The following is a 14,074-nucleotide window of genomic DNA, read 5'->3' on the forward strand; positions in this document are numbered from 1 at the left end:
CCCTCTGAGAGGCCAGTAAGGCTGTGCTCTTTCCCCAACTCCAGCTGCCGTCAGCACTTGACTTCCCTGTGTGTACGTAATGCTGTTCAACACTTTTTATATCGGCCTCAGTTTATCACTGTTCATAGCTTTAAAGCCTCTGAGGTTGAAATTAAAGCTGATTTAAAAAAAAAAATAATTCAGTTTTGACGGTTGCTTTTTGAGAGTGGAGGGTGAATTCCATTGCTTTACCAAAAATAATAGCAATATAAACATTAATAATGGAAATTTGCAGCAATTTCTTTGGAAGGGCTTATGCTCTGGAGCAGTAGGTTGGGTTGTCATGTAGGTGCCTCTTGCTTTTCCAGTTAAAATCTACCTTGTTTAGGGCAGACCCTGAGCTCTCCATAATAGCCATTTGTTCAGGGAGGTTTGTAGGTTGTAGAATGACTGAATAATTCAGGTTTCTAGCTGTCTTCTGCTCCAAACAGGATCAGGCATGAGGTCAGACTGGGTTGCTGAGGGCTTGATCAGTTGAGTCTTGGAAAAACTCTGAGGATGGAGATGGCACAACCTGTCTGGGCAGTCTGTTACACTATCCTGGCTGTCCTCATGGAGAAAAAAACACTTATTTCTGCATTGAGCAAGGCTGGAAAAGGTTTCCAGTAGCTTTTCCCCTGGCTGCTGTTGTGTCAGGAGCCAGAACTGAAGCTGAAGGAACATTTCCTTTAGTTGCAGTGTTCTTCTGCTGGGTCTTCCAGTCAGAACAGGCTGGTGTCGAGATGGGCTGAGGAAGGGAAAGGTGGGTTATACAGGAGCAAAGAACAACAGCATGGCAAGGGGCAAATCTCTGACACAGGACTTGCAGTCCTTGGAGCATTTCTCTGGGGCCTTTTTTCAGCCTGTGCCTCATCTCCAGTGACCGTTCCTGGGAGCACGTGACGCGTGGAGGGGGAGCTCTGTGCTTCGTCTTCTCTTGGTATAGGCCTGCTCACAGGTGGACCTGGGGGAGAGGAGGTCCTCAGACTATCCGTGCTGCCTTTTTGGAGCGCGTATTTCACCTTCTGCCTCGTCTAGTTTGAGAACCGCTTTCAGGCAGGTGGGGGACGTGTCCCCGTGCCTTGCCTGGGGCAGGGGGTGAGGGTGGGTGAAGGTGAGGGTGCAGCAGAAAGCGCCGGGCAGTGGGGAGGGTGGCAGGCAGCCAGCCCCAGCAGGCGCCGGAGGAGACATGCTGCCACTTCTAGAAACTCATGGCTGCGATCTGGCGCCTGCCCTGCTGTGAGGTGGCGGCACAGCTGTTGGCAGCCACGGGCTCCTTGTGTTGTTCCCAGCACTACTTGCTGCCCGCTGGGCTTGCCCAGGTCAGTGCCCCTGGCCACAGTCCCACACTGGTCCACACCATTTCCTCACAGGGCATCTTCCCAGACACATTCCCTGCCCGTCTCCAGAGCATGCCTGCCCTCCAGAGAGGAGGAGAGGCAGGGATTCCCGAGCTCTGCCAAAAGCTCTCTGGAGCCAAAGGGTGTCCACGGGCGTTAGTAGGCTGTTAGCACTGCCAGCAGACGTGCCCAGTGACCGAGCTGTGAGAGCCCAGCCCCGCTCTTCACGGGGCACAGACAGATGACGGGCTGTAGGGGTGGGAAACAGAATCAGTTTAGAAAGTGGTGGTCTGAATCCTGCCCCCAAAAAGGGAAAATTTAATCAGATTTCCTCCCTTGCAGCTGTTGATGAGATGGAAGGGTGGGGGGAAGACAGGAAAGCAAGTCTGCAACAGACTATTTCTGAAATACATCACCTTTTATTTCTAAAAGTAGTCTGCTTTTTTTATTTTCCTCTGTCAGATTTGCCATTTTCTAGATCTTTCATGCATTAGAATCGTTGTGCAGTAGCTGATCAGTTTGCCGCGGGTTTTTTCTTGATTTGTCTACTAGGAAAGTGGATGTATGGTGGAAGCTGCTAAACAGATCAGCTGCGGTGCTACCCCTGTTTTGACAGCGTGGTTGTAGCTCAGCAGCAGCCCTGTCCCAGGCCAGAAAGATGGCCTTTCAAAGGCATGTGAATTACTGGCTCGATACGGTCTTGCCATATTTTTCCAGTCATCTCTTAATAGCGTTTCAAGTATTTCATTACTTTTAATACTGACTCTGGCTTTTCCCTTCAGATAACAGATTGTTTAGACAACCGTGAAATAAAGGAAGTATTTAATTACTTTGCCACTTTTCAAGCCCTAGTATGTGCTATGTATTCACTAATGCATACGTTTTTGTGTTATTCTGGAAAAGGAAACTAGGGGTGAAACATATGCTTATCTCCGGCTAACACACTCCAAGATATCCTACAGTTTTAAAAGCTTGTAGGAGCTATTCCAAACCAACCACATAAATGGCTGCTACTGAATGGGTTGAAAAGGAGATTAAAGCCCAGGGATGCAACACCCGAGCAGCACGTACTGCTCCGAAACGCGCTCCCTGCCGCGCTGTGGTTCAAACGCATTGCGAAGAAGCAGCGAGCGCTGCCTTGAGGAATTGCCCCACACTTGTATTTCCACTGTACTCACTGCGTTTCTACTGTTATTCCCCGCAGGCCCCCCCGGTGGACGCGGAGAGCGCCGCCCGCCAGCAGGCTGGAGCTGGCCCGGGAGGCGCGGGCGGGGCCGGCCCGGCGCGACCCCCCCCAGGTGGGTTCCTGCCCCCGCCCCTGCCCCGGCCCGGGCCGGGCTTTACCCCGCCGCGGCAGGAGACCCTGAGTGCGCCTGCAGCGGCACCAAGAGGCCTCATTAGGAAACGCAGGTGTCAGAAATCCCGGCGGCGGAATGACGTTTCGTGCTAGGAGCGATCGTTCGCTGCAGCAGCCTCCGGAGGGATGTGGTAGGGTCCCCACGGCTGGAGGTTTTCAAGGCGTGACTGGACAGGGTGCTAGGCAGGCTCTGCTCGGCTCCCTTTCCCTTGGAAGGTGGGACCAGGTGATCTTCCCAGGTCCCTTCCAGCCCGGGCTGTTCTGTCCCGGCGTGGTTGAACTGACCCACCCGAGCGCCTGCGTGTGCGTGGGAGGCTGGTGCCGCGGGGCTGTAACCAGAAGGCAACCAGGGCAGGAGCTACGAGCAGTGAGAGCGCCTCCTCAATGCTTCCTCCTCCCCACCACCCCCACCCCACCCCAAGACATTTAAGAAGTGGGGAAGGAGAATGAGGAAGGGCACCTCAGTCCTCGTAGGGGCTTTAAATAGTATTGTGCACACTCCTGATGCTTTGCTTTAAAGCTTTCATGCATGATTCTCGATCTAGGGAAAGGAATTTTCTGGTAAAATATGAAGCTGTTTTCCTCAAAAGGATATTTTTGGAATGTTACCTTTGAGTACGTGTTTTATGTACTGCCCGCTATCATACTAAGCTCATGCTCTTTTTTGTTGTTCGTTTTTTAAAATGGGTCTGTCAAAGTTCAGCTTGGTATGGGTCAAGTAAAAAGTACTGTGTGAAGCAAGTATTTAAATGAGGTCTCTGACTGTAGCTGGTATGCAAACATAATGCCCCTATTTGTTGAAGATAATTGTGACAGACAATTGAGTTTTGGCCTCAAACATCAATGGAGTACCATTCCCCCAATATTAGAAGCATATCCAGCCTTTTCTGGATGTGCTACAAGATTCTGCAGCACATGGGCTGTTCGCAAAGGCTCATTAGCTGACTTAATTGCTTTGGCTGGTAGATGCCAAAGCACAGAGGTTAACAATCTTGAATTGCACCTGGCCGGTAATGTAGACGCTGCAATCTTGTGGTGAACCAAGCGAATTCTCCTCTCAAGAGTCAGCAGTGATGAGCTGGTGGTGTTTGCCTACAAATCACAAAGCCACCTTGTGTCAGGCTCCACACCTGTGGGAAATGCTAAACATTAACTATTGGTAGCAAAGTGTGATACTGGCTGGCAAGCAAAACTGAGATAGCGTTGTAAAACTTGAAATGATAAAGGAACGTGGGTTTTCATTATACCTGCTTTGGAGGGATAGATGTGGTCCAAACTTTGTGACCTTCTTGTAGAATGAGCAACCTCCTCTGCTGTTCAGTGCAAGCCAGATCCTTCCATGCTGTGACCCCTGCGCCACTAATGGCGTGAGAACTGCTACAAAGTGGTGTGCATCTGCCTGGCGGCAGCAGCATCTCCTGTCTCTGCATGTGTGCGTGTTCTTAGCGGAGCCTGGGGGTGCATCTCTTAGCTCACTCTCCTAGCCTGTCAAAGAGGTACTTTCAGAAGTTGCCACTGCTGACGTGGTTGGAGAGGGGACAGGGCTGAGATTCTGCTTTAAGAGGTTACAGAAATGTCTGGGTGCTTATGCACTACCTGGGATGCTGGCAACTGCTTTGCTTCCAATGGTGCTACGAGCTGACAGTAGTTTAGCTGTCACAGTCCTCAGCTGTAGGCCCGTGCACTCCTGGTCCCTTCTCCCATAAACCAGCATCAATTTGTTAGGGTTTTTTAAGAACTGAATGACAACTAGGTTATTCCAGTCCAAGGCTTCCTGTTAGCACAGTTTGTTGGCTGTCTGATGCTTGACTGACATGGTTTAGTGGAAACAGGCAAGTTGAAATATCCTCCAGCGCTGACGAGACCTTGTTAACTGTGGTATAGCTCCTTGTCTGGATAGCATCTTAGGACAGGATTCATCACGCAACTTCAGCGGAGATCTGTACCTCAGTAGGCACATCGTATGTGACAGCTCATCTCGGCCAAAGAGGAGCATCTGAAATAGTTTGGGTGACTCTTCCCCAAGAACTGCCTCTCTGGCTTTGTTGACTGCTAAGGGTGTCCTGTGATGCCCAAGTCAAGTGTAAGCACCTACATTTTGTCAGATGAATTTCACTCTTGAAGCCTTGTCTTCTCTGAGAGATTAATTTTTCCTGTAAGATTATTTTTTCAAAACATCCAGTAAATAGGCTCAAAGTGTATCCAGTAAGAAATTGGATTGTAAGAAATAGGTCAACAGTTAATTTGAAAAAAATACTTTAACCTTGCAATATTATCTCTTACATGTGTGGATTAGGTTCAGATCAAAAGCAATTCAAGGCAACTGCAGCTTGTGCCAGCCCTGTTGTGAAGAGATTAGAATTTTTTCCCAGTCCTGTCCCTTCAGATGAAGCTGCTTCAAGTGAAAAAGATGTGAAGAAACCTGAAATGGAGCAGCAGAAGGAAGCAGAGCTCCCTGTTGTGCCAGAGGTATGTACGGGCAAGAAAGGGAGTGGAAAACAAAACAAAACAAAAAAATCTCACAGATAAATGTTTATTGTGCAAATTGGAGTTTTAGCTATATACTGTCACCTCAGGAGTTCATTCAAAACAATCTGCCAGGGAATGACCCTGGAGGATGGTTTCTGTGGCAAATCCTATGGTCACCAGAGGGTTCCCCCTCCAAAGGAGCTCCCCAGTGTCTGCTGGTAGCATTTGAACCTGTAAACTGGCTGGAGCAGAAACGAGAATTTAACCTGCAAACCCCAGTCCCACCGTGTGTTGGCAGGGCCGAGTACCCAGAAGGTGTAGGCAGTGGAGCTTACCCTCTAGTCCTGTTGAAGTGCTGAGCAAGTGCAGGTGGTGGCAGAGGTGACAAATGGTCGTGGCCATACTGCTCTGTCAGGTAAGTTAGATGTTGGTCCTGGGTTAGGATCGGCTTTGGTATACAGGATAGTGTGAATGTCAAAAAAACCCCAGCTACCAGTTATTTCCAGGATTTCAGTACTGCAACTCCATGTAATTCTGGAGATGGAGGCTTCATCTTTGAGTTGATTCAGAAAATAAGTAGAAAGAGTTTAAGCTAACCTTTGATTGAACCTGCTGATCTTTTAATTCTGTTTTCTGCTCCCAAATGAATGAACAGGTGATGAAACCCAAAGCCCTGGAACAAGAGGGGACTGTAGTATTGCCACTTTTAAAGAAACTACCCGAGACCAGCCAAGTTACTCTGCAGAATTCTGGTCTACAAGGTGAGCAAAAAGCATCTGGAGAACTCAGCCAGACAGTAACTGAATATGTGTGTGTGGTGCTTAGGGAGAAGTGCCTAATCAATGACCTGGAGGGTTTTGGAGCCAAAATGCACTTACCTGGCCTAGCAATAAAAGCTGTATCATGTCGATGAGTATTATATTTTATTAGTACTGCTGCTCACAGATGAAAAGGGTTTAGCAATTGGTTTTATTTTTTATCTCACAATAAAATTTTCTGGAGATAGATTCTGCACTCAGCTGCTCATGTGGAGCTTCTTTTCGTGGATGAACAATACACAGACCTGGTCACATCCCTGAATTTGACCTGTGCCTATCACGAGTTCTTGCAAATCAGAACATTTTTTTCTTTGCCTTCATGACAAAGTTTTCCTTGAGATTGATAATGTTTGGTCGTTCAGTTTTAGAGATGCATATATGTAGGTATCATGAAAGAAAGAGAGAAAGATCATCTGAAGTTTTCTTCCCGCTAAGAACTTACTGGGTTGATAGTTTAGGTATAGGTAGTATACCGATTATCCTAGTGTTTTCAAGATTGAAATTACTGAAGGTGATCTGCTGTGGAAAACAGGCTTGTCAGGAAAGGAATAGAAGTCTCGCTTGCTTTAAGTGGAGAGTCGCATTCCAAACAGGCTTTGAGAGCAGTATGGTTTTGTGTTAGGCATGAATGAATCCAAACATCAAGTAACAGACTGTAGGTCTGTCGCCCGTTTTCTGAGTGATGCTGAAACACTTGGGTGCTCCCTGGTGTTCACAGCACGTACAGCGCCGAAAGGATCACAAAATCCTTTAAAACCTCTGTCTGCAATAGGAATGAATGTGAGCACCATGCAGACTTGAAGGGGTGGCTGCCCTGGACTGACATTAGTGTGCTAGAGCTCCCGTGTAAGGCCAGGTGCCATGTCACAAAAATAGCATTTAAATACAGGCAGGCTGTGTCATCTGAAGGTGCGTTGTAGACTAGCTGCCGTGGGCCGAAGTGACTCTAGTCAAAACCCCTCTCGTGGCTGAGGTGGCTCGGGTCTGAGAGTCCGTCATCACCTTTTGACCACACTGTTTCTTGTTTTGTCTCCGTGCCGTCGCCTGCAGAGCCGCCCCGCGGGGCCGCGGTTCCGCTTAGGGTTCGCAACAACTGGCGGCGCTCACAGTTTTTCTCGCAGTCAGGTAAATGCGGCGCTAAGACCAGCTTCAGCCCTTCTGCTGCCTCCAGTCGTAGGTGTCTCCAGACATGGGGCTGGGGTGAAAGCTGATGATTACGGGGACTTGTTCTACCTCTCGCTTTTGTAGAAAGTGTCTATTCCTGCTGCACAGTTGACAAAGAGCTGTTGGGTGGCACATTGTTGTGATGCTCTGGTTTCAGGCACCCAAATGAAATCACTTGCCTATAAATACTTTTTCATTAATTTCTTTAAATCAGCCTAATTTCCAAAGACGTTTGGATGGAAAATGGCAAATGTTCTCTTCGTAACTGTGGCTCTTGAATAGTGTAGTCCCATCCTTTTAGCTTTGCTGTGCTTTTTCCTTCCTTGCACTGAATCACAAAGGGAAAAGTAGATCAAGGTAGGTAACACTCGGTGTCCAAAAACTGCTAAAGTCTGTGGCCAGAAGTAGATGGCATTAGCTAGCGGTAGAGTAGTTAATACTGGTAGAGTTAGTTAATACTGTGCTCCTCTATACCCAAATAAAAAGTAGTTTTGTTGGTGATGGGTGTAATCGGTTTTTCTGGTATATTTGCTTGCGATTCATCCTTGCATTTGGTTGTGGGAGCAAATAGGAAACTAACATGAAGCTTTTTTATACCGATACAATGTAGCTTTAATTGCAGGTTAAGCACATTTTGCTATGCTAAATTTAATCTTCACTTTTTCTGTTTTTTTAATAGCTGATTCTGATAGTGGTGACAAATCAAATGTGAGTACCTTTTTTGCATCATTGTTTGGTTTAGAGATATGTGTTTAGCAAAAGTGAATTTTTTATGCAAAATGTCTTATAACATCCCCAAATCAGAATGAGATTATTTTTTTTCTCATGGAAATGAGAGAGGAAAAATACAAGACATGGTCTGAATCTGGGATTTATGCATTCTCTTCCTATCCAGAGGAAGTGGTACTTGGTTGCTGGAGCCACTAAAGCTTCGCAGTCTCAAAACAATATGTAATTCTAAATTATCCATTCTATTTTAAATGCATAAAAATTAGAGGAGACCACAATTCTACTATGTCCTCAACGGAAAAAAGAAACCCAAAACCAACACCACAAATGCTACTCTGAAGTACACAGTATTTCATATTCTATTTGTTTCATAAAAAACAGACATCATCTCTCTATTGGATTCATATAAAACTTTTAGTGGAAAGGGATATGACATCAAGTGTCTAAAATTGCTCTCATTGTAAGGATTTTAAACATTTATCATGTAATGGGATCCGTAGTGAAGTCTGAGTTTTTATTTCATTGTAGACAACAATTTTAAAAACTGCTATAGGCTGTTGTGCTGGCAGCCATAGGAAATGAGAGAATATTTTCTACAATCACAAATTGCTTTGCATGTTGCACAGAAGATTATAAAGAAGCAAAATAGATATTTTCTTTAAATTTGAGTACCTGCAGGTATCTCTGTTCTTCCTTTTTTCCCCTCCAGTTGAAGTTTCCCAGGCCTTTCTTTGCAAACCAAATTATTATTTTATCATTTGGATACCTGTGGGCAATCCCAAGTGTCAATGAAGCTAAGAATATTGTCTGCTCACTGAAAGAACTATTATCTAGTTCTCAATTTCCCATTTTAACATCATCACCAGGAACAGGCCAGCTGAAGTACAGCTTTCTCTGGTAGCCTTGCGAAGTGTAGTGTCAAAGTCTAATAGCTTGGTTTTCCTCCATGCAAGCGTTTCAATTTTTGGTCCTGGGATCCAGAAGAAGAGCGAAAGCGACAAGAAAGGTGGCAGCACGAGCAAGAACGCTTGCTACAGGTAGGGAAGAAACGACATGTCTTCCACCATGTGGTTCAGCTGTTGAATTGTCCCTTTGGACAAAAGTTGGGCATTTTGTGTCTTGTTTTCCACATCCTCTGTGGATGCTTGAGTGAATTCTGTGGCAGATGAGCAATAAAATGAGCATATACGCACTTTCCCTGTGGTTTGAGCACTCTTACATCTCCCTTCCCCCCTCCATGGAAAGACCAAAAGGACTTGGTTCTGCATTCCAGTGCAGAGTTAAACCAAATGTTGATCCTCAACTATATTTAAAGTATGTTGAGCATAGACTGTGAGACTCTCAATTACTTGGAGCCACTTTCTCAAGACTGATGATTTGCCGACCCTGGCACCTATGCAACTCTTTTTTAAAATGATGGTTTTAATAGATTTTCATAGACTTCTGCTGTGCTCACAGTTTTTTCTTGGAAAACTTCAAGCTAAATTTGGACAGGAAGAGTTTGGGGGTTTTTTTATGAGATGGGGAAACCCCTTCAAAACAATCACTGCTTGCAACCACTAGTGCTTACAACCACTAGTAGTACAGTAAGCTGTAAAAGGTCTGGGTTTGTGTCCTAGTTGGAAAAAGTGCAGTGGCCCTGGGAACTTGAATTTCCCAGTCAGTCAGTAGTGTCTTTTGAAGCTGATTAGGTTTAGTCCCAAAGAAATCAGATCTTTCCTCCATGTAACAGAAGAGCAAACAACTGTCAAACGATGGAGAATAATAAAACAGAGTCTTTTCATCTTTTAAGAATGGCTTGTGTGTGTCTCTGCTGCTTTCTTGAGATTATTTCTTTTTAGCCAATATGTTTTTTTCCTCTTAAAATGGTGTAAAAATCTCATCATAATTTTTCTAGCATATGTGAGTGTTCTATCAATAGTAAATGCATCTTTTCTGTATTAGGCAGATGTGGTTTCTAATTCAAAAAGAAGCTGGAACTGATGTAAAAGGGATATGGAAGTCACTGTTCTTCCCCATGTTCAAACCAGTTCTGTCAAACAGTTTTAAAGATCTCTTTAAGATAATTTTTCATGCAAAACCGTGTGAAAACAATTCTCAAGAAATAATTCCATCAACAAGGAAAATAAGCGACCTAGCTAATTATAAGCCATCCTTTTTCAAACCTGTACACACTATTCATTTATCTTTTAAACTTGCGCAGGCATTCATCAGTCATGATTCATACAATCGTACATTAAATTGTACTGGCATCTGTCTTAGGTTAGTACCAGTATCTGCAAAACCTGCTTGTTTATATGCTACTTTGCAGAATTTTTTTAATGTAAAATCCATGCATAAGTGTTTCGGGGTGTGTGATAGTTTTTTGAAACTCTTAACACTATAATAAACAAGGAATTACTGAAAATTTTGAGCATAAATTTCATTTCTGTCCAAAATTTTAAAAACTTCCAACAAATTAAACTTCTTCTAGCATGTTAAAAGTTCTTTGTGGTTTGAAGGTGTTAAATGTAAGTGCTAGAAACAACTGGGGAGCGGAGGAAAGGAAGCACTTGTTTGACACCTATGGATGTTTCAAGTTTCATTTTCACTGTGGAAATACTACAGAATTTACTCCTAATACAGAATGCTCTGAATTTACCTGTGTCTGTGTCCTCTTACAGGAGAAGTATCAGAAGGAGCAGGACAAGCTGAAAGAGGAGTGGGAAAAGGCCCAGAGAGAAGTTGAAGAGGAGGAGCGCAGATACTACGAGGAGGTATAAGGCTCAAAGGAGGAGGTTGTTTATTGACATTTTTGCATTTAAATGCACCCACAACATAACTAAGAAATCCCATACCTAGATGAATTAATGAAAAGCCTTCTCAGGGCTGAATTTTCAGGATTGTTTCTCTTAAACATTACCATAAGTGCTGAGGAAAAATACTTAAATATTTAGACAGGTTATCCTCACAACCTCCGCATAGGTGGAGGTGTCTAATTACTGTGCAAGTCTGGATGAGTCAGTGCGGTTGTGTGTGGGCACACTCAGACTTCCCTCTGGAGGCAGAGCCTTTTGCATTTTGGCATATACTTTGGTGCCTGGACCTGGTGGAACTCCAGATGATATTGTTGTCTGCCCTGGGCTTGATCATGTAGATATTTTGTAAACCGGCCTTGTTTTTAAAAAAAAAAATAGACAGGAAACATTCAAAGCTTGCAGTTGTAGAATATTAATATAGAAGATAGTGATTTTCTTCTGTCATATGTGGGTCATTATTGCAGGAAATTGGAAAATATTAATATTTCCAGTTTAACTAATTGTGCATTATGCAAACTGATGTCACCTGTGCTTGAGGGCCATACTTGTGATCTGAACAAGAAATGTATTTTCAACTTTCAAAATAAATTTCTTGTGTACCAAGTGTAATTTCATGGTTTTATATGAAATTTAACGGACTGATGTGAGAAACAGTGGTGCCATCCCAAGTGGAATATTCTTCCCAGTTTTGGACATCCCATCTCAAAGATGGTAATGGTGAAAGGAAAGGTAGTGCAAAACATTGAAGCAAATTAAAATCTGAGGTGTTACCATTATTCTTAATACAACAGGTCCTTACCTAGCCATCTAAATATGACACTTAGCCAAACTTTATGCTTCTGCTTCTTAAGCTCGTTGTTGACATTCTGTATTTTTAACCTCCACCCTCTCCCGATCCTTTTTTAGGAACGTAAGATAATTGAGGATACTGTAGTTCCATTCATTGTTTCTTCAAATTCTGCTGAACTCCTCTCATCTTCTTCCTCAGCAACTGAAGGAAACAAAACAGTGGTGAGTTTCTCGTGGACTAGTAAGGCATAAAAACTAAGCCATCTTCAGTGCAAAGTTTCATTCTTCACTAAAGGCTAACAAAGTCTGGGAACAGTAAGAGTATTCCCTGGATCCTTCCATAACTAGTGATACCTCAGTGTGCTGTAGCTTGTACACTTCTACAACTGAAGAGCCATACTCCCAACCAAACCACTACCATCCCATTTTTAACTAGGGCAGAAGGTGCAGCTGCTTCTCTTCTTTAACTGGTGCTGTGAAAAAAGTCACCTGTTTCTGTTTAACTACCTTCTCAAAACCAACAAAATCTGAAGTGATTTCCCTGCATGGAAAATCTTGGGTGTAAGACATGCTTTAAGCATGTCCGAGATGAGACTGAATCCTGCCCCCCACTTTTCCTCCTTTTCTCTCCCACTATTCCTCCCAGAAAGCAGCAAAACAAAGAGAGGAACGTTTATTCTCTGATTTTATTTTTTTTTACTTATGCAGGACAAAATGTTTTACTCAATGCATCTAGCATCTAATTAAATAAGGATTCATCAGAGATCAGAGAATGATAGCCCAGGTGAGATTTTGGAAGTAGTACTGGTGTTGCCATTTGAGAATGCCCAATGTGTCTGAGTAACACATTGCCCAGGAAAGACAGCAAGCCGAGGTCCCTCACAAAGTCCTCCCAAGTCCAATGGGAGACTGTCTAGACTCTCAATGTCATTCAAGGATTTCTGCCAAAAATATGTAGCAGGAAGTTTTATTTTGTCATCCTGAACACTATCTCATAATTGGTCAGTCCCTAACTTTTTTTTTTTCCAGTCAATTTTTTCCAATTAGTTGATTGTTTCATCTGAAGCCTTCGTTAAATCCAAAGTTAGCCTTACCAAGGTCAAATGATTCCACTGTATAATGTGAGATGTTCTTTATGATAATAAGGTGTGTCAACACAGTGTATCTGGGGAGAGCTGGTACTTTTCCTATGCATTTGCTGATGCCAAATTCAAGGGAAGTTCCTTGTTCCTTCCATACTGTCTTCTAGAACTCAACTGATTCAAACAGCTCTCCAGAGGAAGGCAAACAAAAAGAAGTTACAAGGCAGAAAAAGCTGCTCTGGGAGCAGGACAGTATGCCATCTCTGAAAAGCAAGGAACATGAACTCTGGCAAGAAAAGAGAAGGTATGGATCAAACCTAAGCATTTCTTAGCCCTGTGGAGGTTTGCATTCTGTAGACTTCTGGGATGTCACATCTGCCCATGACTGATGCTGGACCATCAGCATCTGGTGGTCTGGTGAGAGGTGTAATATATCCTGATCAATAATCACTTGCCACAAGCTTATGCATATATGGTGATGTGCACTGCTAGTTTTGTGTATCAGGTGGCTTGCCTTCTCAGGATGTGCCTCTGCCAAGAGGCTGTCACATCAGCCAGGTCGGAGCTTAGATAGCTCAGACATCTCTGTGTGTCACTGCACTGTGTCTTGTGTACAAGTTTCACAAGCCATTTAGAGGAATAAAGGAGAGGTAGCTGTTTTCATTCAGGATCTGCGTGAGATTGCCTGGATATCTCAGAAGTGCCATACCCAAACTTTCTAGATGGTGTTCAAAGTTCCGGTCTTTGCCCAACTGTTAATAACAGCTTTCACAAAGTTGAGAAGCATCTAATGATGCTGACTGCATAGAGAACACTGTGAAAAGCTGTTTCTCTGGCAAAGAAGCCATTTTCCACAAATCCAGAATGATCTTCAGCGTGTCTCAGTGGCAGTGCATGAAGTAAGCAGAAAGACTTGGCTTATTTGGAGACAAACTTGTTAACTCATGACAGTTATCCTCATTGCTTTGTCATTGCTGACACAAAACCAAAAATCTTTTTGCAAAAAAATCAAACCTCTGATTTTGCCATTATATTCTAGGGGGGATTTTTCCCGGCTTTATTTATACAATGTGACTTATTTTTATTGGCAGTGGAAATAAAGTGCTCTCAGGACATCCAGAGACAGGTATCTTGAAAGGAGGTGAACAGGAGCACCAGGTGCCAGCGATGGAGCGCAGCTCGCCTGCCAGGCTGAACCTGCCATTAACTCAGGGTGAGCGTTGAGACTCTTCATATGCATGTATGCTTTTCCAGATAGAAATCTTGCAGAAATCTAACTCACAGAATTCTGGAAATTGAAAATACACATATGCCTTCAAAATGTGAATGTGTCAGACTCAAAAGTTATTTTCTGTTAGCAAAGATAAATATGTTAAGGTGAATTTTAAAATCATCTTGTTTCCATCAGAGGTGAGCATTTCAGCAGCAGAGAGGAATCTCTTTTATAGGCCTGCATGTTTACAGTAGTAGTGAACACAGTTATCTTCCATCTTTTACATAATCTTACATA

At 43.8% G+C, this 14,074-nt stretch overlaps 1 protein-coding gene across 1 annotated transcript in view; it reads left to right on the plus strand.

The window, feature by feature from the left end:
* Positions 1-14,074, plus strand: part of LIMCH1 (LIM and calponin homology domains 1) — a 181,435-nt gene that overhangs the window by 154,663 nt on the left and 12,698 nt on the right. The window contains exons 21-30 of the mRNA XM_055723513.1: positions 2,563-2,656; positions 5,012-5,184; positions 5,840-5,945; positions 7,053-7,127; positions 7,846-7,874; positions 8,849-8,932; positions 10,559-10,651; positions 11,600-11,704; positions 12,732-12,868; positions 13,656-13,777. Coding sequence (XP_055579488.1) covers positions 2,563-2,656; positions 5,012-5,184; positions 5,840-5,945; positions 7,053-7,127; positions 7,846-7,874; positions 8,849-8,932; positions 10,559-10,651; positions 11,600-11,704; positions 12,732-12,868; positions 13,656-13,777 — 1,018 coding nt within the window. The remainder of the gene's footprint in view (positions 1-2,562; positions 2,657-5,011; positions 5,185-5,839; positions 5,946-7,052; positions 7,128-7,845; positions 7,875-8,848; positions 8,933-10,558; positions 10,652-11,599; positions 11,705-12,731; positions 12,869-13,655; positions 13,778-14,074) is intronic.

The sequence above is a fragment of the Falco cherrug genome, chromosome 1, assembly GCF_023634085.1.
Source record: "Falco cherrug isolate bFalChe1 chromosome 1, bFalChe1.pri, whole genome shotgun sequence".
Taxonomy (NCBI): domain Eukaryota; kingdom Metazoa; phylum Chordata; class Aves; order Falconiformes; family Falconidae; genus Falco; species Falco cherrug.